Here is a 26791-nt window from a genome sequence, read left to right on the forward strand (position 1 = left end):
TTATGAAAAAGCACCACCAACTTATCCAACAATATCCTACACAAGGGTAGAAAGAACAAACAGAAATAACAAAAACACATCTCACTCCAAGACATATGCGAAAATGTGGGTAGATCACCATATTCATTATTTGCAAAATTCAGGTCACACACGCACTTGAAAATGTGGGTAGAATCTTTATCGCCCCCATAAACATTGGGAAAAAGAAAAAAAATACCAGTCTATGACGGAGGAGCCGCCACAGACTCCATGCAAACATGTCTCTATGTTCGACCTGAAGCTTCTTCAATGCCTCTCGGACCTTGGGCTGGAGTCTGGTCCTGACCCATGTTGTAGTCTCTGATTGTTCAGGGTGCAGTGTCACTAGCGCCAGCTGGCTTTTACTTGCTGCAAGTTTTCTTCATCCTGTGCTTCTATGACATGGTCGAGAAGGAACGTTGGGCAAAGGGACTTCATCTTGGCTCTGGTTTTTCGTAATAAAGACATATGCTCCTATCGACCTAGGTTCTTTCACATAACACTCTCGTGCTAGGGCCTACTCGCCTCGGACCTTTTCTATTCCTGCCTCCATCAGGAATTTCATCTCCAAATGATAGGTAGAGGTGACTGCTCTGAGGTTATTCAAGAACAAGTCCATTAATCTAGCAATGTAGGATGAGGGGGCCTTAACTACTAGGAAGTCGGTCATTGAGGTGGCAGTCTGCAATCCCTTCCCGGTTGTGACCGATAGGGTTATTACGCCTTGGGGTTGTATTGCATCTTTGGAGAATCCCTTCAATGGAGCTAGGATCAATACCCATCTTGGTGAACACATCCCAAAAGAGGATGTCGGCCAAGCTTCCATTATTGGTCAAAATCCTCTTGGTGGTGTAGTTAGCGACTAACATCGTTACCACCAATGCATTTTCATTTGGGTATAAGACTCCTTCGCAGTCGTCTTTCCCAAAAGAAATGTTCTTTGTGTTCTTTCCCCTTGGCTGCTTGGATGGTCTGTCTGTCATGTACACTACCACATACCTCGCCCTGTGGGTGTGCGCTTTTCTACTAGATGCAAAGGTTCCACCCCCAATGAACCCTTCTGCTATAGTATGGATCTTGCCGAGGGGTGCCTCATTGAGGTTAAGTTCTAGTGGGGAGCATCTCAATCATCCTCTCTCACTGATCGTCGCCTTTTCGGGCTTCTGCTTCATCGGACATCCCGATCTCGCTTTGCCTTCAGCCCAGGTGCTTGTTTTCTAGGCTTTAAGGTATCGTTTGGATTCGAAGATGAGTTGAGATGAGTTGAGATGGGTTGTGAATAGTCGTGAGATGAGTTGTGAATAGTAGTGAGATTTGTGAGTTAAAGTTGAATAATAATAAATAGTAGTGAGATGACTTGCGAATACAAACTGGGCCTAAATGTTCTGTGACCAGGCGCTCCAACTCACTGCTTCCCCATAACTCCATGACTCACATTTTCATCCTATAGCAATCCTCCGTCCAATGGGTGTCATTCTAGTGGTAGGTGCAAAAACGTCATCCTCTCTTCGCCTTGCTGCCTTCTGTTCGTTCTGGCGACCTACCCTTTGATTTTACATTCAGGTTGTCGTGAATGAACCTCGGGCCACGCCCCCTAGGGGCACTCGTCTTTCTCTTCTTTTATCATGATGGCTTCGTTCATTCTTCTTTGAGGCTCTCCGTTCTCTCAACCTCTGAGGGTCTCTATCTTCTACTTTCATCGCTTCTTTTCGTGGTGCAATTAAGGCTTGCAATGTGTCTTTAGTGTTGATGAAGTCATCGATCTTGTCCATTAATTATCTCAATGTGGACAAAGTCCTCTACGCTACCTCCGCCATGAATGGACTTCAAGGCCATACAATCCCCTAGAAGGGCTACCAATGTAATTTTCTCATCTTGGTCATCAGTAGTTAATCGCTCTTTATTGAATCGAGTGAGATATGTCTTCAGGTTCTCTCTTTCTTTCTGCTTGATGGTCAAGAGGTATGCTATGGGTTGCCTTCGCCTTCTGTTGGCCATGAATTGTGTTAGGACTTGTTTGGCCAATTCTTCAAAGATATCGATCGATCCCGACCGTAGCACCCCGAACTAGCGTCTCACCACACCTCTCAATGTCAATGGGAAAGCCTGACATGCGACCTCCCCAAGGAACTCTTGAAGGGTCATGTGTGCTTTAAAGTTTTCCAGGTGGTCTACCGGATCTCGTGACCTGTCATACAGCTCTATCTGCGGGACCTTGAACTTTGGTGGGAGCGGCACGACCATCACCTTCAAGCTATAGGGTAAATTTGTGCGGTTAAGCAACTGGTCAACTGAGGATGAACCTCATATCTTCCTAGCCATCTCTTCATATTTATCAACAAGGCTATGCAACTTGTCGTGCAACTTCTTTTTTTCCACTTCCTAGGCATTTTTTTCTGCCTGCAATGTGTGCCTCTCCTTCGGGTTGTTCGTTGCAATCTACCTCGACGTCCTCGTTGTAGTTTTGGTTTTTCCATTTCAAGCTCTCATTCTCTCGTTGAAGAGCCTCCATCATTTCACCATCTTCTTTAACTGCTCTTCCATCTCTACAAGACATGTTTCCATATTTCTAAAGGTGCTTTCTTGGTCACGGGTTGTATTGGAGCGTGTTGTAGCAGGCATGTGAAAACCAAGTTGAAACATCTTCAAGAAATCTGTGTCGATCGCACAGACGACGCCACAATTTTAGACGTGCTCCACCATCAACTGATCTCGACTAATGAACTACAACAAAGAAAGAGGATGGCCCGATGTGCCTAGTGCACCTCCTATGCCTAAGTTAGAAATATGTGTATATTGTCTCACCTTGGGCTGCTAGTGTTGGTTCTTTATATGGAATGGATTGTTGCTAATAAAGATAGTTTAAACCTTCCCCAAATCTCAGGGTCTTGATCACCAAATTCTCATAATATGATTTCAAGAGGAAAGGGATAAGCATATCAAAAATAAGTATCTCGGATATTTCACTGTTTCCTTAGAGGTAAGTATCTTTGACCGATGATAGTTACCATATTAATCTCATTGGGTGGTATGATTTCATGGTAGCAAGTGTATGCTGTATGGTGCACCTCTGGTTTTCTAACTTGTTTGGTCCATCATTTCGGCCTCTTACATGGTATATTTGGCCCGTCTAGTGAAGATAAAAGAGTCTCTTCACTTAGGATGAGAAAGTCGTATTTGACCCCATTTGGGAAGAATTCATAGGAAAATATTTATTTTTATAAAACTCTAGAAATATGAGAGTGTTGATATTTTTAGGCGGTGATTCACGGGATGTTTGAAAACAATTCTCATCTTATCCCATCTCATCATATCTCATTTCCATCCCAAATATCATTTAAGCACAAATGCTTTCAAACTAATCATTACAACTTTTTAAATTTTGAAACAAAAGTTATTCAACATTTTCAAATCCAAAAACAAAAATTATATTCTAACAATATTTTAACTTTATAATATTTTTATTTAACTTTTTCTCTCTCCTTTCCTAAAACTCAATAAATACTTGACTTAAACTATCTCACTAATATTCACAAACCTTGTTACTACTATTCACAAATCACAAAATTATCATCTCATTTCATTCCCTAAGCATCCTAGTATCCCTAGGCACAAGTACAAGGAATCTCAATCCAAGCAACCAATATATATTCTTTTAGATTTACCTTAGCAACTCAAGTTTTAGAGTTTCCAAAGAGGTTGTCTCCTCCTGATCATGACAGAATATTGGCGAGGTGTGAGGCATAAATACCTAGCACGTACACATAAAAACAAGTGATAATACCTTCTCTCTATATATATACACGATTCATAACTCGCACACAAAAGTCATCTAATTTGCATGTCCGCTTTGCCTTTTATTACTAGAGTGCCACTTATTACGTTTTATTCACCACTTATGCATGTTGAGTTTGTGGAGCCTGATTTTTGGTATGTCAGGCTGATTTGATGACTCGACCCAATAAGGATGTGTTATACCTTTTTGACAGATTTTTAATGAGGCTTGGGCCATGAATTGTAGGTTTAAGTCATGGGGGTCATGGGGGTCAAGGGCAACGCCTCAGCCCTAATGTTTTGCACTATTTTGCAATCAGAAGAAGCGCCAAGCATAAAGTTCACTCAATGGATATAATCGCTACATCCAAACACACAAACTTTTAAAAACCAACTCATCTCATCTCAACTCAATTCAAATATCTCACTATTATTCACAAACTATTTCATCTCATCTCACTCTCTAAATGAGGTTTGAATCTCCATAGGCACAAGTACAAGGAATCTCAATCCAAGCAGACAATATATATATAGAGTACTGCTAGCGGGCTGCCCTACAGTTACTGCTGGGTGTACTGCTAGTCTATTTAAAAAAAAAAAAAATCCTTCATTTATTTTCAACAATTTTGTAACATCCTTAATCGTTAAGAAAGAAATTAAAATAATCAAGCAGTAACTTTGAGGGGCTCTACTAGTATTTTTCATATATAAAAATGTATATGGGACCTCAATCCAAGAGGTTGTCTCCTCCTGATCATGACACAATAATGGCGAGATGTGAGGCATAAATACCTAGCACGTACACAGAAAAACAAGTGATAACACCTTCTTTATACATATATACATGCTTCATAACTCACGCACAAAAGTCATCTAATTTGCACGTCCGCTTTCCCTTTTATTTGCTAGAGTGCCACTTATTACGTTCTATTCACCACTTATGCATGTTGAGTTTGTAGAGCCTGATTTATTGGTGTATTAAGCTAATTTGAACTATTAGAACAGAGTGGGTTGGAATGGAGACAACCTCATAGTCAATAGGTCTAGTTTGTCATCTTTCTTAGAAAGTGGGACCCACCCCATTAAGCTCAACCCAGAGGCCCACAATATTTGTCATCCACCACTCAGTATTGATTCTATCTTATCTTTCCCTCCTCTATCTGATCCCTATATATATATATATTTATATCTTTACTATTATATAAGTGGCTATGTAACAATCAGTAAACAGAATTTCTTGTTTTCCGTTAGATTACCATTAAATCAACGTTAAGTCACTGCTGCTTTAAAAACAGTGGGTAAATTCTTATTTTACATCTTTATCTGTTGGATATTAGAACGTTTTGAATTTATTATTTTTCTTTTTTTATGTTTTGTCAGTCATCAGTCCACCACTTTTATGTTTTTTCACTATCTACTTTTTTACTGTCTGCTTTTTCTTTTTCGTAACTTTTATACTTTTATGTTTTTTCACTGTCTACTTTTTCGCTGTCTACTTTTTCACTTCCGCAGCTTTTATGTTTTACTTATATTTTATAATTATGTCAGTATACCATTTTAATACTTCTTATCTATCTGCTGTTAGTACTTTTTATCCTTTGCAGCTTTTTATCTCTTCTACAGCTTATGATTTTGTGTCATACTTTTTCTATTCTCGCTGGTCTTTGTATACTTTTTCCGTTTGATACTCTATCTCGATTTTAAAAGTCAAAAACCATACCCACACTCTCTCTCTAGAAACTCGGTCGGCTCCTTTTTCCTCTACAAACTCTCTAAAAGTAAAAAATCAGACCCTCTCTCTCTCGAAACTCGCTCACTCAACTGGGGGGAGGGGAGCTTCGGCTCCTTCTTCCTCTTCCTCTCCTCCCTCTCCTTGCCGGCCATTCGTTTCCGGTGGTTTCATTTGGTTTTTTTTTTTTTTTTAGGTTTTCGACCGAATAAAGGGGGTAGCCGTTTCAAGCTTCTCCGGCGATCATCGTCCAACACGTGCACCACTAGGAGAAGCCTTACCCTCCGATCTTGCTGTCGACCGGATTGGGAGCCAATCGGAGCTGCGCGTTGCACCGACGCGCGGTTTAAAGGAAACGCGTAGGTATGGTTTTTGTTAATTCTATTTCTTTTCACTCTGTGGGATGTAATTTGAAGGATGGTTTGATTTTTTTTTTTCCTGTTTCGTGTGGATTTTTTTATTTCATTTTTTTGCTTATTGGATTTTTGTTTGTCGGTATGGACCATTTTTTGAAATCTGAAGGAAGTGAGTTTCTTGTTCATTCTTCTAGGCATGTTTTAGTTTTTAGTGTGGATCCTCTCTCTTCTCTTTGTGGGATGTGAATCTGAAGAGCATTTGAAAATTCTTTCCAGTCTTCTTGTTCTTCGACTCAAAACTTGTGTTGTTTTTTTTTTTTCATTTTTCTACTTGTTGGATTTTTCTTTTTCATTTTTTGTTTGTTTGGTGTAAATCTGCTTGTTGGATTTCCGTTCTTTATTATGGACCAAATTTTTTTGGCTCGAGCAATTGCTGGATGTGATTTTGCTGTGATGATAGAGTCTGAGACCATTTTATTAGCTAGATAGGCTTGCTGTTACTGATAAGTAACATAAACATTTATAACATTTTCATTTCATATTACATAACATTTTCATTTTCATTTACATTTGAACTTATTCTGACATAGTATTGGATGAATAAAGAGGGCTACCGAAGGCAGGCTATTTTACATCATAATTATTGAAACAATTTTTAGAGAAATATTTTGTTGACATTTGAAGAAAGTTAGGGGATGATCATATCTACTTGCCTCTCCTCAGCTTCATGAATTCCTATAGTTTGGTGTAGTTTGGTGGTCGATTGCTACAGCTCTCACTCCCATTGCTGCTAAACTTGGATTGCCTTTCCTTGTTGTTCATGCTTTCATGGGTATCGGTGAGGTTTGTGCTTTAACTTGCTACAGCAGCTTTAAGAACAGTGATTTTTTTGTCCTTCAGTCAGTTTTTACTTTTTCACATTTTTCACATCTTTATTCGTTGAGTGTTATGATGTTTTGAGTTTATTATTTTTATCTTTTATGTTTTGCCAGTTATGTCAGTACACCATTTTGCTGTCTCTAAATGCTTTTTCTCTTCTCCAGGTTGTCAAATTGTGATATTATTGGGATTTTTTGTCACTGATTGCAGCTGGTATAACATTTTATTTGTGTCAGTACACCATTTTTATGATTTTTCTCTATACACTGCTCTCTGTATGCCTTTTCTCTTATGCGGGTTGGGTGCATACGTATTGGCAATTGTGCCTTTTATATCTTTAAATTTTGAAAAAAAAAAAGTAAAAAAAAAAAAAGGGTGCTCGCTACAGGAGAAGAAAAAGGGTGCTCTCATCTCTTATCTTCTCTTTCATTTTTTTTTTTTTTTACTAGTTTTTAATGTTTACTGTCTTAAAATGTGTTTCCATGAAGCCATCCATAGTGTATATATCATGACATTTTCCCTGCCTTGAATGTGCCCATGAGTAATTTAAGGTTCCCATGTTATGGCTTTGTTAATTTGGTTCTGTTTCAGGGTGTTGCTATGCCTGCCATGAATAACATTCTGTCAAACTAGGTTCCAGTAGCAGAGACAAGTAGATCATTAGCATTGGTGTACAATGGGATGTACCTTGGATCAGTCACTGGCCTGGCCTTTTCACCGTTTTTAATCCACCAGTTTGGTTGGCCATCAGTCTTCTACTCCTTTGGTTCTCTAGGAACAGTTTGGGTTTCTGTGTGGCTAAGTAAGGTAATATGTTTGTTGCATTTATAGAAATATGTCTATGAGCATTGAAGTTTTGGATTCAATTGCTCGCTCTTCATATAGCTATATATGCTCATATGTCACCACTTCTCTTCCTCTGAGATTGTACCTCCAGGCATATAGTTCTCCTCTTGAGGATCCTGAGCTGCTGCTTGAAGAGAAGAAGCTGATCCTTTCCAATAGCATTTCCAAGGAACCTGTTAAAACAATACATTGGGGACTAATTTTGTCAAAACCACCTGTATGAGCCCTAATAGTGTCTCACTTATGTCACAATTGGGGAACATTTGTTCTTCTAAATTGGGCAAGATACAGTAAAGATGTTTACATGGGACTTCTTTAATACACCATTAATAGCCTTAATCTTGCCTTTTATTTTTTTTATTTTTTGGATGCTGGTTTTCTTGTTATACACTTGTAAAACCATACTTGTTTGTTATGGACTGTGGTAGTCTCAGCTTCACCAACTTGAATGCTTGGCTCTATTTATTTTTGGTAGTAAGTTGTAGGTATTCATCTGTGTCTCCTAATTGTATTTGTTTTAAGTGACTACCACTAAACAAAGTACCTACAAATGAATTTTGATTCATCTTTACTTCGGGAATTTGTTAGTCAACATAAAAGTCATCATTGCATGAAAATTTGTATCATGTCTTCCATTACAATACATTTGAAACTTCAAAATAGATAAAATAAGAGTTGGAGGAAGGAAGAGAAGGTAACCATTTTATAAAATTAGGCAAACGTGCTTTGCACGTTACTCCCGCCTAGTATATATATAAGTGCTCTCAAGCCCTTCAAACCAACAGCACATGAAGTACTCCTGCATGCAAAAACTTCACTCACCAACATTAGAATTACTGCACATAGTCTGACAAGAAGTTTGAAGCTCCGATCATGGCCGAGGGGTTCGAAGCAAATTAGAGAGCACAGAGGGCTCAGCTTTATATCATATGGAGATACACTGTGATTCTGCTGTGTTGGCATGACTAAATTATATATGCTTGCTATTGGAGTTGGAGTACTGAGATCTACCTTCATCATCAGCTAAGCTAAGCTAGAGTACTATAACCAGAGATTAATTAATGTAGTAATTACAACTTAATTAGGTTGTAAGATGACATGAGATTTATATATAGTAAATTAATGCATGTACTTCAGGAACAGACCTGAATTTGTTTCCATTTTTTCCTTCTAGTTTTATCTTTCTCGCAAAAATCTATTTATAAGTCTGGTTACTGACATACCAAATATAAATATATATATATATATATGTATGTATGTATATGTCACCAGTGACCACTGAAAAAGGTCACTAGTGCAAGAAAATTGTATTAGCGAAGCCTTTGGCTAATGAGCAAATTAATTTGTTTGTCATATCAGTAAAGTAAAGCTGTAATTATTTGCTCTTTTTGGGGGATTGCAATTTGTTTAAGAAAGAATTAGCTCCAACTGATCCATGCCCTCACCATTATATTTCTTTCTTACTTGATTTGGAGGATAAGGAATTAATGGCAAAAGACATCTTAAAAGAACTGGAGAAGAATTTGCATCAGTTTTTGGAATTAATTTCCAGGTCCAATAAATCCCATTTAGATGAAAGAGTGTTTGGGATGAAATGAAAATCGTCCACTACAATAGTGTCAATGCCAAGTAGAATTGATCTTTTCGTGATGCATATTAGAACAGAGTCATGTTGTATAATGTACTACAATCTCATGGTCGTGGGCGGAAATTAAAACGTTATCGACCTTCGGTATCTGAAATCGTTGCGTCATTCACAGAACGGATTTCTTTTTGCTTGCTATGAACTAGGTTTGCCATCATCATACTTCTCACGTTCAAGAAAGCGGGTTGTTTGGGATAAGGCAGATCTGCACTTTCACTGTTAAGCCTCACGACAACCTCGGACATGGTAGGTCTATCCGCTGCACTTCCTTGAACACAGAGGAGACCTATGTTCACAAATCTCGATACCGTATGCATAGAGATAAGGGGTATTTCAAGTAAAGGATCTACCAAGTCCGATCCTCTGTTGCTTGTCCATAAGTCCCAGGCCTTCAAATGCGAGAAAGCGAAATGTGATCTTAATTTACAGGACACTAATTATTATGGTCTAAAATTTCAAGCACAGGAAACTCATGTTCGGGCAGTGGGAGACAGATAAATTAGAAGGGTATTCTACAAATCAGCAATTGTTCACATCACGTGAATTTTTTTTTTTTTTTTTCATAGGATGTAGAGGTATTTTTCATAAAATGTGAGATATGGAATGGTGAATAGTGACCGATAAAAAGAATCTTTCATTCTACAATATTTATCGCTTTTCATATGAGTATTCCAAACAACATTAACTAAGCAGTTAGCAATAAATATTATAGGGCCACTTCACATGCCTCCCTCCCACTTGAGGCTCACTAATTTAGACATTTCCACTCAGCTTATGAATAAGAAATTATTTTTTTTTCCAAGAAAAAAAAATGTGCTTGGATTTTCACAACACAAAATGCAAATGGGATACTTACATATCCAAGAAGATGGAGAGAGTCAGTTAGATAAAAACCAGTGTTCTACTTGCCACTCACAATCTCTAACAACAAGACGCCAAAGCTAAAGACATCAGATTTCACCGAAAAGAGGCCTTCAAGAGCATATTCAGGGGACATATAACCACTGAAAACCATCATAATGAGGTGAAAAGATATCAGCAGCTGCATGATTTTTGTGTATGCAAAAGCACATATGCATAATATTATGTAGGCTTTTATGATTCAGAAGTTTAACGTACTAAGTTCCAACAATCCTATTTGTATTTGCTGGTGACTCGTTTCCTCCAAAGATTCTGGCCATTCCGAAATCTGATATTTTGGGATTCATGTCAATATCCAGCAAAATATTGCCGGCCTTCAAGTCTCTATGAATAATCCTTAACCTAGAATACTGATGAAGATAAAGAAGCCCCTGAGCAATCCCTTCAATTACTCGAACCCGTGTTCCCCAATCTAATATCCTGCGTGAATCTGTTCAACATATAAGAAAGAGTAAATTGCAGTACTATATGCAAATTGCAAAGGGCCATAAAGTTGTAAACTGAAAAGATTTATCTCCATTCCAAATATAAGGAATTACTAACCAAAGAGGAAGGAATCCAAGCTTTTATTGGGCATATATTCATAAACTAGTATATTTTCATCTCGTTCAATGCAGCAACCCAAAAGTCTGACAAGATTCTTGTGTTGGAGCTTGGCTATGACCATTGCTTCACTTTTTAGCTCCTCCCAACCTTGGCTGGGTCTTCGTGAAAGCCTTTTGACAGCTACCTCGTCCCCTTTCACTAATATTCCCTGAGTTTTTTTTTTTTTTTTAATTTATTGATTGTTGAAAACACCAGAAAATACCATTGGAAGAAATATACTATCATGGACAACTTCAAACACCTCATGGGGTACAACCAACTGGCTTGAAAAAATCTATTTGCAAGCTAGTATGAATAGCACAATCATCTACACCTTTGACATAACATGATTTGATTTGCACAGAAAATTTAAAAATTTGAATTCTACAGATCAAATCCTGACACGAGAAAGGTGTAGAGAATCTGTCCTCCACACCAGCTTGTAAGTAGCAACAAAATTGGCATCACCTATTTGCACTTGTCAACCTGGGAAGGTGTTTAACTGCCAAATTACCGACCTCGTATACATTCATTACACTAAGTATTGCGTTTAGAGAGATTTGAAGTATATACCTTGTAAACAGGCCCAAAGCCGCCCTCTCCAAGCTTATTTGCAGCTAAGAAATTGTCAGTTGCAGCAGAAACACTTGCAAAGCTGAATAATGGCATCTTGACTTCCCTTTTTCTACTATTTCCATGATTATTTACTTCAGTAAGCTCGGAATCATCAGTCTTCAGGTTCGTGCCCAAATCAAACAGCAACAAATTCTCTCCTAATATGGTGAAAAAAAATGGATGTCATTTCATTTAGAAGATAAATTGTGGTTGCTCAAATAAGTTTGTGAAGAGTGTTTGACTTACCCTTCTGTCTGAGTTTTCTTCTCACATAATAAACAAAAAGGACCAATATCAGCATTGCAAGTGATGTGGGAAGCACGACAATGTATGTCACTTCATCCGCATTGCTTGAGCTTCTGTCTGTCAAAAGGAAATCAGAGAAATAAATAATATATTTTTTCAATAATTGAGTTACAGAATGGCCATGCCTCGAGCTAGCTCCTCCAAAAACTTTGAAACAGAGAAAATAGAATAGTAGGGCACAACACCACCAAATCCTTGTTTCTGTGGCCCTGCAACAGCATAGAGTCCTGAACCTTTCACACTAATATTTCAATTATCTAGCTTCTAGTAGTGTCAATCAATCAAACATCCTAAAGATGCAGATTTCTACAATTTCTACATATTTTGTTCCTCAGTTCTTCTGGGGCAACCGGGGTGGGAAACCCCTGCGGCATCGGCTGACCACGTCAGCTAATAATAATAAAAATTTGCGTACAAACATGCCATTTCTCTATCTCCTGCCTTTTTTCGTTTAATATTCTTTACGAGGACAACATGTAGCATCCTTATAATGACTTTTTTCGTTTGACTTTCTTTACTAATGACTAATCGAGACGGAACAAAATCGAAAGCTAGAAGGCAACTGCAAGCATTAGCGAAACTCGAAAGCTCGAACGAACGAACAACAATAGCAGACTATCACTTCGTGTACAAGGAATTGGAAGGCGCGTCGACTCGGTGGGACGACATTCAACAGAAGCTCGGGAATTTATTGCCGAAACCCCCAACGTTCAAACCCCCATCCTTCACGCCGAGCTAAGAAGAATCCTCTCTCCCAAAAGATAAGTCCTGGATCGATGATAAAACCAAGGAGGAGCTCGAGGAACTCCAAGAAGATCCAGATCTCGACGATGATTGATTCCTCAAGGAGTACAGTTTCCTCTATTTCTTTGAATCGGCTATTTATTTTCTATCGGTATGGTTGCCTAGAATTGTGCGAAGACGAAATAGAATGAAAAATCATGAAACTTCATTTTCAATTTTCTTCAAGAAGATGTGTAATTCCTTGACTTTTCCTCATTAATTCTTTTAATAACAAAGAATTAGATTTACTTGGGAACTTTCTTCCCATGAAACAGACGGAGCCTAGTTTACTTTGTTCTGGTTGTTGAAACATAATAAATAATGTCAACTGGGGAGTTTGAAAATGATTTAGTTCAAAGAGGTTTAGCTTTCCTTTTATATTAATTCAGAAATACAAACCAAAACTGGCTGGCCTGATCATATGTCGAAGACGAATATGGATGGAAGAGAGAGAGAGAGAGTGTGTGGGGCAAAATGGAGAGACGAGAGAAACTTCTATCTTCAGGATGTAGCGAATGACGAAACGACGCCGTTTTTAATTTTTGCCATGTAGGATGCGATGCCGCAATGGGGACGCAGGACAGTTGTATATAGACTTTTTGTTTGTTCCTTATCCCCCACATCCCCAGATTTTCCCCCCTTTCCCAGGAAAACATGGACAAAAGAGACTGAAGTAGCCAATTAAAGACCAAGCGAGAAGGTACCTAGTTCTGAAGTGGCCAGCCTTATGTATAGCTCTTGCCCATCCAGGGAGTTTACTTTTATGTCATTCAGATCACGGAACCAAATCAAGCAGCCACTTCCTTTTCCCCTAATATCCAAGTTTGAATACGCTGTGCAAGAGCAGTTTTCCAAACAAAATTCTTCACATTCCCTTAGGCTCATGGTCTTATTAAACCAGGAAGAAGTTGTGTCAGGCAATTTTATTCCAGTATACTTCCGAAAGCCATCTCCATCATTGCATTCCAGTGGAGTCCTCCGAACACACCCATTAAACCAATCAATCGAATTCCTATATTTCCTAGATTTGGGTATGAATCCCTCTAAGCACGCACATACATTGGAGTTACTGGGGTTGCAGGTAGAAAATGCTCCACAGAGGGCATAATTTTCACACTCATCCTTCTCCGTCGATGTAAAGAAAATTTGCCAACTTCGTGTCTGATCTGCCCAGATGAAGCGTTCCCCAGTGCCTGTTGGGTTTAACACAAGTCTTGTCAAAGCTGAACTATTCCCAACCGTGACCTCATAATAGACCTCGTTCTCATTCAACACAAATTCAGGCTGAATTCCTGAATTCTGTCTGAGGAAAGGATATCCCGTAAAGTGAAGTCCATTCCATGGCCCTGCTCTTGCCTTTATGCTGGTTCCGTTCAGAACAACCAACTGTGGAAACCCATGGGGATATATACGTAATGAAAACTGACCTTGAGCAGGATCTTCCGCGCTTTTCCAAGATGATATAAATCTATCAATACCAGTTACAAAGTTCCTCCCAATCTTCATTTCCGGTAGAAATGTGTCACAAGGATAATCAAAACTCCGCCACAAAAACTTGTTTGGTTTGGGTCATCAACATTTCCATCTTTCACAACAAGATTTCCGTTGTCCAAGAGCTGTGCAACTGGATTTTCTGCTCTTCTCGATGAATTAGATGACCAAACAATATTATTTGTGCTATTGAGAAGTGCAAGAACTCCTTCATCGGTGACCATCAAAACTCCCGAGTGATCGTTAAGCGGAGTGTCTCTGTTGGCTACCCACACAACTGCCTCAGAAGATATCACGTACCATATTCCGACGTATCGGCTCTTTGAACTGCCTGGGCTGAAAAATCCAAACGTAAATGTTCTTCCAGCTGAAACTAATGTGTCTCCGTCTCTGATTGATCGACTTCGAGCAATGGTGTCAAGTGTAATGGACGTTCTTAGGAGGGAGAACAATGAAGAGTACACAAAAAGAGAGGTAATGGTTTCCATTGATGTTTCAATGGCTTTTCTTTTTACTCAGAGAGGTAAGCAAAATCACTTTGGAATCTGCTCTTCATTCAGCTCTCATGTTCTTTCCTTTCTTTTCTACTCTTATCAATTTTCTATTCTTGTTCTTATTCTTTTTCTACTTATCAATTCATATAAGAAATGATTTAACTGCAAAATAACGTAATTAATTTAATAAAAATAAACTTACAAAATAACGTAATTTAATATGGTATGTTAGATTGTAAAATTATTTTTATTATAAAATAGATTTAACGAATTATATAAAACTATATTAGTTGATAACTTTATTTTTATGAAATATGTTTATGACTATAGTACTTCTGTTAACAATAATCATTTATTTTATTATTTTTGTCAATCATAGCCAACAGAAAACATAATCCAATAAAATTGTTTTTTCCTTAAAAATTCTAACTAAATATTTTTTTTCCAAGTTAAAAGTTATTTCCTCAAATTGTTGTAGGGCATATATATATATATATATATATATATAGACACGCGCGCACACACGCACATGACTCACTTTATCAAATATGGAAGTTTGTTAGGTTCTCACATCTACTCATTTCAAATTAATTATTGATAAAATTTACTACTTTTTCAACTTTTTATATGAAAATTAAACTCATCTCAATTTATTTCATATATTTAAACACATCTCAATGAGACTCTACAAAATATTATTATTTAGATATCAATTCAGATCATTCGAAATCATCTCAGTATCCCAATGCAAACTTAGGTCTAGTTTGGATAGAGAGATATTTTTATCTCATCTCTCATCCAATCTTATCTCAATATCTAAACATTATAGACACAAATACTTTTTAACTTTAAATTCTTAATTTTTTATCTAATAATTACCTAATCATTATAATTTTTTCAAACTTTTAAATAAAACATAAAAAATAATTTAATATTTTAAAATAAAAATTATATTAAAAAATTATATTTTAACAATATTTTATAAAATGATACAAAATAAGATGGTATGATATGAGATAGAAATATTTTGCAATCTAAACGATACCTTAATAACAATCTCGTATAAAAGAAATACTCTCACAAAAGTGATTTTACATTGATGCGTTAGGCTTCGTTTGGTTCCTTAATTACTCTCAACTCATCATTACAATTTTTTCAAATTTCAATACAAAATATAATAAACAATTCAACTTTTTCAAATTCTAAAATAATAATAATATTAAAAAATAATATTCCAATAATATTTTATCATCTCAACTCAACTCACTTCAATATTCAAATACACTTTTAGTCAATTTTCTTCTTAATTAATTTTCTGTTAGAATCAAAATTTACCAAGTCAACGTTCAACTCACGTTGACGAAAATATTCTCTTTCCTTTATAATTGGTCAACACGAAAGAATGGTGCAGTTGTAGCAAGACTGTAACTGGTTCATTATCTCGCCAGTTATATCTCTAAACAGACACTTTTAATTTTATCAATTTTATCTGGTTTGATCCTTTATTTTAATAATATATTGTATTTATATTATAGTATATATTGTATTTATATTATAGTATCTAATAATACATTGATAATATATTATAATATATTATAATATATTGTGATATAGTATTAGTACAGAATATAATAATAATTTTTAGTTATTTATATATGATTTTAAATTTTAATGTTATATTAATTAGTAATTTATCATATAATACAAAAATATTTTATATATAATTATATATATTGTATATAATATAAAAAATCATATAAAAATATTTTATACAATATAAAAAATTAAAATATATATAAACTGGTCCGATCTGGTTTAGTCCAGTGTTAGAAAAAGAAAAATTAAAATCGGACCGATTCCGACTAGTTTTAAAAAAAATAAAATCAGTACCGAACCGAACCGTTGGTCCGGTCTAGTTTACCGGTTCACCTTTTTTTTTATCATCCGTAAGTTGTAGTAGACCAAGTTTTTTTGCTGCTCCCACTAGGCTCACAATGGGTGTTTTTTTTTTTTTAATGATTAAGTAAATATTTTTGAATGATGTTGTGAGTTTTTTTTTAAAAGAAAATATTTAAAAGTGTTAAAAAATTGCATGAAAATAAAAAATGTAATGCACTGTCGAAACCCCAGCGATGACTGTAGAGCATGGTCCACCATTAAGAATGCATGAGAACAAATTTTTTTAATCAAGCTAAACTCTAAATTGGGACTAGCAACAACCAAACTTGACTTCTTGATTACAATAATGCTAGATACTTTTTTTTTTTTTTTTTTTTTATGTCGGAGAACCTCTCCAAAGCAAGGCCCTTTAGACCCATCCTTGCAGAGTAAAATCCAATCCCGTGCAACACATCCTTGGATGTTTCTTTACATGGAATTGGTTAAATCGTTTTTTTTCACCAGGAATATGGCCTCAAAGGATTGTTTACACCCATGAGGTGTTGAACATTAGACCTTGAAATGAGTGACCCCAAGACTAAGGCCTTCACCACTTGGGTCAACCCCTTAGAGTAATGCTAAATACAATTATAGATTATATAAATGTCGTGCACTCATTTTGAAAAAAAATATTATCCACTATTAAAAAATTAAATTTTTTTATGTGAATCTCATATGTATTTACTTTTTAAAAAAAATAGTGTTCGGCACTTGCGCATTCTATTATTGCAAATATCATATCTCTTTCTATTATAATTAATCAAATGAAAATGTTTATTAACCCCATCAAATATGCCACTCTAAATTATCATTAGTATATTTTATTTTTTTTAATATTTACAAAAGTTACTAATAGTGAATTTGTATTTTTTTTTAAATTATTTAAAAAAATAATATTGAACTAGTGATCATTCCTACCGGTACCACCGGTAAGATTTAGTGGTGGATCCCCTGGTATCTCTTCCTCCAATAGTAGATTGAATTCTGTTTAAAGTTAATGAGATTCAGCAGTTCGTGAAAATTTCACATAGAGGATGTGAAGAGAAATTTAAAGAATTAATTACTGCGATCGAAATAAGCCACGCGCTTGAAACCAAATCAAGTTTCAAGAAAAGCATAGAGTTACAGCATCTTTTGTCAAAAATCAACTATGACGGTAAGGGTAGTAGCTCATCTGGAGGGAAGTCTAAAGAGTGGGCATTGTGAAGACGGGAAAACTAGGGGTTGGGGTGGGGTTTGTTGGGTAGAGATTTAGTTCTATGGGAAGTAAGGGGTTGGGGTCGGGTTTAGAGTATTTTGGATTATTTTTTACTGGTTTTTTGGATTATTAGGGATTTTCTATTATGGGCAAGATGTTCTCTTATATACATTCAGTGTACTTGATTACTCCTTTTGATATATATATATATATAATATTTTTACTTATCAAAAAAAATTCCCACTGGTAAGAGATTTCCAGCAGTTGAAATCAATGTGTTTTTTTAGTAAGAAATAAATATTTCAATACCATTTGAATTAAAATAAATAAAAATATCAAAGAAATATTTAAATAGAATAGTGATAGATTTAAAGAGTTTGTTATTAAAAGTGACTAGCTAAATTAAAAATAAAACATAAATTTTGTAGTCAAACTTTGGTTAAAGAATAACTAGACCACTGCTTATGCTATTAGTCGAGCTAAATTCTAAATTGTTAACTGGGAGGGACTTCACTGTCGTTCATGTGGATGTAAATATTTTCATCCGTACATGATACCTCTGTGGATTTCAACGCTCCCAGCGACGAATCTAGGATTCTAGAGGCGTGCCTGATTATGTAAAAATAAAAAAGTAAAAAGAGTATTAGATGTGAAATTTTTTAATCTCAAATATATTTTATTTTTCATAAATTATATATATGCTCGTTGATTCATCATGTGAATCCAAACTTTTTAATTTAATTTATTATGTTGATTTAAATTAGTTTTGAATATCAGAGTCATTTTCTTTCTCTTTTATTTTAAAATTTTAAATTAAATGATATGGATAAATCAAAAACTTTAAATCATAAATGTCATTAAGACTAGGTTTCAAAATAAAAATAAATTATCACTTCCTTATAAATTATTTGTTAGTCTATTATAATAAGGAGTATGATAATTAATGATTTTTATTTGTTGAAAAAATATCGAGATCAATTGACAATTGACATGTTAAATGCTTTTATTTTTTATTTTACATTCAAACTTAAATTTTTTTATATATTTATACACGTTTTTAAGTAATTTTTTAATTTTTATTATATACAAATTTTTATATATTCTACGGCCTCCCTTTAACTACCAGTATTTACTATGCATCAATCATTATTTACTCTCACACTCCACATCTATAACTTTTTAATAAGGTGTGAGGATATTTTTCATAAGGTATGAAAATATTTTTCATAGAATGTAAAATATAATGATGAATGGTGACTAATGAGAAAATTTTTCTTCCCTAAATCTTGCTTTGTCCGCTCCCCTTTATTAGACAAAGTATTTCTCTCAATATGTCGTCTTCCAATCGTCAGGGTCACGAAAACGTTAAATTCTACAAAATGGATGAAGTGTAACCAAAGCACAAATCATACACCGGATTTACCAAAAAAAAAAAATCATGCTAAGGTTGATAGTATTATTGACAAACTGGCCTTACTGAAGAAAACAAGAAGACTATACCTTTTTTCCAAACTTGGTGCGGGAGGGGGGAAAGTATAGGAGAACCATGAATTGAAGATCATCTGTTTTTTTTTATCTCCATGTCTCTCTTATTCATAATGTAAAATGAACGGTTCCACTGAACGCGGCCATTGACTTTCTTTTGTCAAGACAGGCTAAGAACCGACCGGTTCTAGACCTGGGCCGACCCGGCCCAATCCAGTTAATGCACCAACCCGGCCCGTATAATTCGGATCGGGTCCCCCCCCCCCCCCCCCCAGTGGGGGTAATAATTGTTATTGGTCTTCTTTTCAACATAAATTTAACTTTATTGGTCTTCTTTTCAACATAATTCAAGTTAAATTTCTACGAAGACTAAAAAAAAATGTACAAAAACTATTTATTACAAAAACTATCTAAATTACAAAATATGAATATCAACTGATATAGGACTAAGGAGCATCCAATGATCAAATTATAGAAGCTTCTTGTCTCTTCCTCCATATCTGCCATTATGATCCATGATGAAGTGCTGCTTCACCCTATGAATTTCCCTATTTAGAAATATTTTCAGACCCAAAGATAGATTAATAATGATAAGGAAAAAGGCTTTACTTGCATTTAATACTTATCCTACTTAGAAATATTTTCAAACCCAAAGGTAGATTAATAATGATAACGAGAAAGGTTTTACTTGCACTAAATACTTATTGGAAGACCCAGCTATTGCTTCTCGATTTTATTAAAATGGGAGATGATGCCTAAAGGAAATAAAGGTATTTGATAGGAAAAAGCTATATACGAAATGATGGGTTTGTCACTCTACTCCATAACCCCTCTTGGGACTGTTCTGTTTGGATTCTTGTTTCAGGTTTGCTTCTTTTTATCTCTCAAAGCCAGAAAAAAACCAATATTCTAACCTTGTTTCAGGTTTGCTTCTTTTTTTCCTTTTGAGTGAAATAATTAATTCATCCAGTTCCGGCAGCTATTTTGATCCAGACCGAACCGATTCAGTCAAATTCTTGCACAACATTCAACATTTACCAGTGGTGAAATGTTGGAAAAAGGGGAATAAAACGGAATGAATACGATCCACAATGAAAAAAATGAAGCTTTTCTTTACTTCTTCTAAGGCCTTCGGCCGAAGCTCTGTTCACTCAACATTTTCCTGGACTCTCTACAAGCGGCTTTCAGATTACAAAGCTCTGAAAACCCAGACTCAACCTTTACCTACCCACACAACTTTCTTAATATTTTTGGGCTATGTGAAAGGAAACCCTACATCTAAGGCTAATGCATTACATGCCATTTTGCAAGAGGATTTTGTAACAGTAGCCACAGAAGAGAGGATTTTGCAAGAGGATTTTGGGGATCTAGATTCCAGAGGCAGAAGAGAAGAGAGAGACAGAGAGAGGACGCACCTTGCTTTTGTCTCAGGCCATGCCGAGTGAAGATCTTGGAGGGGGCGGTAGAGAGGATAGAGAGAGGTTAGGGTTTGAGGAGTAGCTCTAAGCAATGGGCGTTGTAACGCTATTTCTTTTCCTCGGGTGATCGGTTTCAACCGATATTAGGTGTAATAAACCCGTTATTGGGTTTGACCTGTTGAATCCGACTTTAGTCGGGTGGGCCCATGTCGAACATTTCGGATTGATAGGGCGAGGCCCTTTTATGCACAAACCTAGGCCTGACCCTCTTCCACTGACTACATGCTTAAAGCTTACTGGCATGAATCCTTCCTCACAGCCAGCTAACTTACCAACCAACTTCCCTCTTCTATTACCCACTCAAGTCTAGTTACTTCTCGATCACTCACCCGAATACAACTTTCTCAAAGTCTTTGGTTGTGCTCGCTTGCCTCATCTTCATCTATATAATGCACAGAAACTAGATTTTCAACCAAAATAGTATGTGTTCGTTGGGTATGGTCCACACCACAAAGGTTATTGTTTCCTAGATGTCTCTACATGTCGGATCTTTATCTCCACCAATCTCAAACTTTGATGAATGTTTATTTTCATTTGCTCACTTATCTTATTTGCAAGCTGATTCCATACACATTCATCTTCCTTCTTCCATTCAAATAGTTGAGTCCTCATTGGCTTACCTGGCATTGCCATGTCCTTTCGCTTCGTCGCCAATCTCAAAGGCTTCATCCTTCCCAAAGTTGCCCAACACCACTCTTGGTCCAAAGCAATATCGGCACCCCATCCAGACCTGATCTAAAAGGTAGATCTTCAAACCCAAGCCTCTACCTAGTGACTTTGTTGTTCCCGACACTATGGCTACCTCTACAAACTTCTACACAGTAATGAGATATTCTCAGATATTCTGAGAATATCTCACTACTATTCATTATTTTATTATTACTTTTCACATACTTTTCATTACTATTCACTAATATTCAATATTCTATCATTACTTTTTCACTATTATCCATAGAATACCTAAAAATACCTCACTGCCCAAACGCAACCTCAGGTATTCTCAGGTAAACCTACATGTTTTTCGATTGCCTCTAAGTACCCAAAATGGCATCTGACCATGTGTGAGGAATTTACAACCCTTGTGCAAAATGGCACTTGGGCCTTAGTTCCTCTTCAGCCCAATTCCAACTTAGTGGGCTACAAGTGGGTCTTCCACATCAACCTAAAGCCGATGAGTCCATTCGACAGTATAAGACACGTCTTGTTTCCAAGGGCTTCCACTAACAACATCACGTGAACTATGGTGAGACTTTTAGCCCAGTTGTCAAGCATGTTACTATTCACATTATATTATCCTTTGTTGTCTCTCAAAATTGGGCCGATGTTAAAAATGTGTTCCTTCATGATTAATTTAACAAGGATATTTTGATGGTGCAACCTCTGGATTTTACTCGCCCAACATACCCCAATCATGTCTGCAAGTTGAAGAAAGCCCTTTATGAAATAGGCCCCATGGGCCTAGTTCTCCATGCTAAGCTCAAAACTCTCGCATCTTGGTTTTCTTGGATCCAAATATGACACTTCACTCGCCCAACCCACTTTATCTTCTCATCTATGTGGATGATATCATTCTCACAATCCCAGATTCTACTTGGTTTCCTAGATTCTACTCGGTTTGCTTGTTTCATTGATCAATAACAGGTGGATTTCGCACTCAAAGACCTCGAGCCTTTTATTTATTCTTGGGTGTTGATGTCCTCTATTATAGACATGGCTCCTTCTTTCCCAACAACGTTACATTCTTGATCTCCTTGTCTAGACAAATGCAGCATGCAAAGCCTGTTTTCTCTCTTATGAGCTCTTGGGGCTCTTGGGCCTCTCTCACGTAGTTCACTAACGATGCATTCTCTGCCCAACAACAAATCAAAGTGTTGTTAGGTCACTCCAATACTTGTTCATCACTCATCCAGGCCTCACTTTTGCCATCGTTAGCATGGTGTGCCAATTCATGCACCAGCTGACAGCACTGCATCGAAGTGCCATCAAATGCATCTTGCATTATCTAAACCACAGTGCTCAGCATGGTTTGCTTCTTCTGCGCTCCTCCACACCAACTCTCAAGGCTTACTCTGACCCAGGCTGAGCCAAGTGCCCTGATGACTACCATTCTTCCGTTGGGGGATACTGCATCTTCTTCGGCTGCAACCTCATCTTCTTGAAGTCCAAGAAGCAATGCACGATCTCTTGGTCAGCACAAAGATCAATTAACGAGCAAGTGCTGACACCATCGACAAGAAATAGGTCCCATTATAGATATATTACTAACCCCAATCTTCCACGCTTGGGTTAAGCATATTAAAATATATGTCCACTTTGTTTGTGATCTTGCCTCCTCAGGCAACCTTACAATATGGTTCCTCCACTAAAGACCAACTTGCGTACACCTTTATGAAACTGTAACCATCCTCCAAGTTTTCAAACATCCAATCCAATCTCACTGTTCATGAATTACCACTTAGACTGTAGGCTCCCATTGACACATGTATTTGGCAATTGGATAACGCGTAGCATTCAGACCAAGATGAGGCAGCCGCTGCACCAAGTTTTCGACAACTCAATTCAAAACAAGGCAAAGCTAAGCCTTCAAAGCAACTAGATAAGGAGAATGCCACCGAAGACCAAAGGATCAACTAATCTCTAGTTTAAGTTAGATTTTGAATTTGTATCAGTATATCTAGGATAAACAACAATCTCTTGTAACTTCTCATCAATACAAACCTAAACACAAGCTTCCGATATACATAAAGGGAAGGACATTCATTAAATACAACAAATCTTAAATTCTCTTAACCCAAGACCAGATTGAAGGTTGTCAATTTTTCAAGATGGCAACCAATCACTAGAACTTGTGTGATTAGGGTTCTAGAGGCCAAGATTTAGCCGGTGTAACCTGAGAAAAGGGAGTAATAATGATTAATATGTTGCTCCAAGGGAAAAAAAACAGAGAGAAGGAGAGGGTATCATTCCTAACAGGCTGGATCGATGTTGAGCTACCAAAAGAATGGATAACACTTGTAATATTCTGACCCGGATTACTCATTAACTACCCATTAACTAAATTAACCGTTAAGTTTTAATACTTTTTAAACAAATCTTTAAATTAATTTTTAATCTAGATAAGTGTTAAAACAAACGTCCACTACGATCACGGTTAAAATCAGCACCAATAAAAATTTTATAGATAGGCAGCATTATCCCGTTAAAAACTAAGCACCCAACAATATCATGTTTAAGCTAATAGGTAAAGCAATATGAAGGTTCTCAGGAAGCTTATGAGAACATTTATCTCACTGAACGCATCTGTTATTCTTAGAAAAAGAGGGTTATGAAGAAAATAATGCCATCTCTTCATTCCCCAAATTTCCTCATTATGAAAAAGCACCACCAACTTATCCAACAATATCCTACACGAGAGTAGAAAGAACAAACAGAAGTAACAAAAACACGTCTCACTCCGAAACAGATGCGAGGGTAGATCACTATATTCATTATTTACAAAACTCAGGTCACACACGCACTTGAAAATGTGGGTAGAATCTTTATCGCACCCATTAACATTGGGAAAAAGGAAAACAGTACCAGTCTATGACGGAGAAGCCGCCGCAGATTGAAGAGAAACATTATTGAGCCGCTCCAGAGCCAAGATAAGAGCTTGGGTTCCCAAGTTGCCCTCCCCATGAGCCTTGAGCGAGAGATAGAGCTGCTGAGCCAAAGCCAACCCCGGCAAAGCCAGGCCCATGTTCTGACACTCCTTCAAACAAATTCCCAAGTCCTTCACGAAGTGGTTCACATAAAACCCCGGCTCGAAGTCCCTCTTCAAAATCCTATTCCCGTACAAATCCAGGGACTTGGACCCTGCCGCACCGGTCGATATCGCGTCCAGGAACAGACCCACGTCAAGCCCGGCCTTGTGAGCGTACACCATCCCCTCCACCAACCCCACCATGGTCGAAGCGATTGTGATTTGGTTCGCTAGCTTCGCGAATTGCCCTTTTCCGGGGGCACCCATGTAATTAATTTTTCCTAGAAGGGAAAACAGTGGGTTCAGACGGTTGACCACCGACTCGTCCCCACCGGCGAAGATCGCAAGGGTTCCGTTCTTGGCGCCGCGGTCGCCGCCGGATACCGGGGCGTCTATCGCGGCGCAGTTCTTGGCGGATGCTGCGGCGGAGATCTCGGCGGCGAGGGAGGGCTCGGAGGTGGTCATGTCGACGAGGACACCGCCGTGGCGCAGGCCGGCAAGGGCGCCGGAGGTGGGGTCTAATAAGACGGAGCGGACGTCGGAGGGGTAGCCGACGATGGAGAAAACGACGTCGGATTGGGAGGCGACGGCGAGGGGAGACTGAGCCAAACGGGCACCCATTTCGAGGAGCGGTTGGGCTTTGGAGAGGGTGCGGTTGAAGATGGTGAGGGAATAGCCGGCTTGGATGAGGTGGGAGCACATGGAGCGACCCATGACGCCAGTGCCGATCCAGCCGACGCGGGTGTTGGATGGGCTAATGGAGTCGGTAGCCATGGAGCGGCGGAGTAAAGTGAGATAGGGAAAGGAGAGAGTGGGAGTGTGGGAGAGGGAGTTTTGGAAGAGGGAGAGGAATCGAAGAACTGGAGGCACTGGCAATGGCATTGCTTTTCTATCTCAAACTCGGTGTTATCTAACTTGTGACTTGTCCATTAGACGTAATTTCAGCTCGAATTTGAGGTTGTTTTGGAACGGTTGGACCTTGTTAATGAGGCCTAGGGCCGCCTAGCATTAGATATTAAAAAATAATAATATGAAATAACTGTCCCTCGAAACTCTATAGCTCTTCGAACCCGTCTCCCTTAAAACTCTTGTTACAGTTCTGTCTTTAGGGGTAGGAGGTTCGGCTCCTTCCACCTCTCTCCCTCCCACCGTCTCCTCTGTGTTGTGTTTTATTTTTTTGTATTTATTGTGTTTATAGGCTAAATAAGAGAGAATTACAGATCTGGAATACCCGGCGACTATAGATCAGCATACGTCTTTCCATGGCATTGCCCAGTCGCCGATCTTTAAGACTATCGTAGACGGCGCCAAACAGAACGGCTAGTTGCTCGCACTCACGGCCAAAAGTTATCGGAGACTTTCAGCAAGTGGCTCTCTCACGACGCCAAAAGGCCCTCTACCGTCGTCACGTGCGGCGCCACTGGGGTCTGTGAGTCCGAAACCTCCAAGATAGGTCGACGGTTTCTCCCAGGGTGGCGCAGCCGTGTGGAGCTTTGTACTTTTCTGTTGTTACAGTGGTTCTTCCATTGTATTTTATTTCGTATCCTGTTTTTCTTTTTTTGAAAAAATAAAAAATCTAAAAATTTTGTCCCTTTGGACCTTGGTCCGAACAGTATGATGTCTCCTCTCTGCTTAGGCGGTGTATGGGGTTGGTGCACCCTACTCTGCGTAGTGGGGGGTTTTGTCACCTAGTTATTATTACTCTGTCGGGGACAGAGATGTGCACGACAGATCCTTAGACTTAGGTCTTTAGAGATCTATCGTCTGAACTAGACTATGTCAGCCACGGAAGTGTGCTGGGGAGCTATTAATATATGTAACTGACTTTTTTAAGTCAAATTTGTATGTTCTCTTTTATGAATGAAATGTGATCTCTTTTATAAAAAAAAAAAAATTGTCTCTCTCATCTTATCATTATAAATTTTTTAAATTTATACACAAAACACATGTTACACGATGCCGACAAGAAGAGAAGAACACCTTAGAGCACTCTCATTGGATTAGTCGAAATTAAAGGACATTTTTTATGAATGTAAGAGAAATTTGACTTTTGACTATTCCATTCACATAAATCTCTACATTGGAATAGCTATTTTTTCATTATATAACAATAAAATAATATAAAATAAATTTAATTTTGGTTATTCACATCAAATCTCCACATTATATTATACATTTATTCATTATATAGTAATGAATAATAATGAATAACTAATAATTTTAAAAATATTTAATTTTTTTAATTATTAATTTATTTTATTTTATCATATTTTACTATTTTACTTATTATATATTAATTAATAATCATATTCTTATTAAATTAATATATCACTAACTCAAATTAATATACCAATTGTAATAAAATATGTGATAGAAAGAAAGAGAGAGAAATAATTAATAAAATATGTATTTGACATATGTACAGTAACCTTCAAATTTAGAAAAACTTTTGAAAGTCACTGTAGCTAAATTCCAAATATTTAAAATTTAGCTAATCCATTGTGAGCA

At 37.3% G+C, this 26791-nt stretch overlaps 1 protein-coding gene and 1 pseudogene across 1 annotated transcript; both read right to left on the bottom strand.

Annotated features, from left to right (window-relative positions):
• On the bottom strand, positions 1–25232 carry LOC121251083 (probable 3-hydroxyisobutyrate dehydrogenase-like 1, mitochondrial). The gene is made up of 2 exons (XM_041150398.1): positions 24098–25232; positions 1–194 (listed from the first exon to the last, which is right to left on the bottom strand). The coding sequence occupies exon 1, from the start codon at positions 25163–25165 to the stop codon at positions 24125–24127; it is 1041 nt and encodes a 346-aa protein (XP_041006332.1). The 5' UTR covers positions 25166–25232; the 3' UTR covers positions 1–194; positions 24098–24124.
• Positions 9322–14436, bottom strand: LOC121249474 (annotated as a pseudogene).
• Positions 25233–26791: the final 1559 nt, after the last annotated feature.

The sequence above is a fragment of the Juglans microcarpa x Juglans regia genome, chromosome 2D (assembly GCF_004785595.1).
Source record: "Juglans microcarpa x Juglans regia isolate MS1-56 chromosome 2D, Jm3101_v1.0, whole genome shotgun sequence".
NCBI lineage: Eukaryota > Viridiplantae > Streptophyta > Magnoliopsida > Fagales > Juglandaceae > Juglans > Juglans microcarpa x Juglans regia.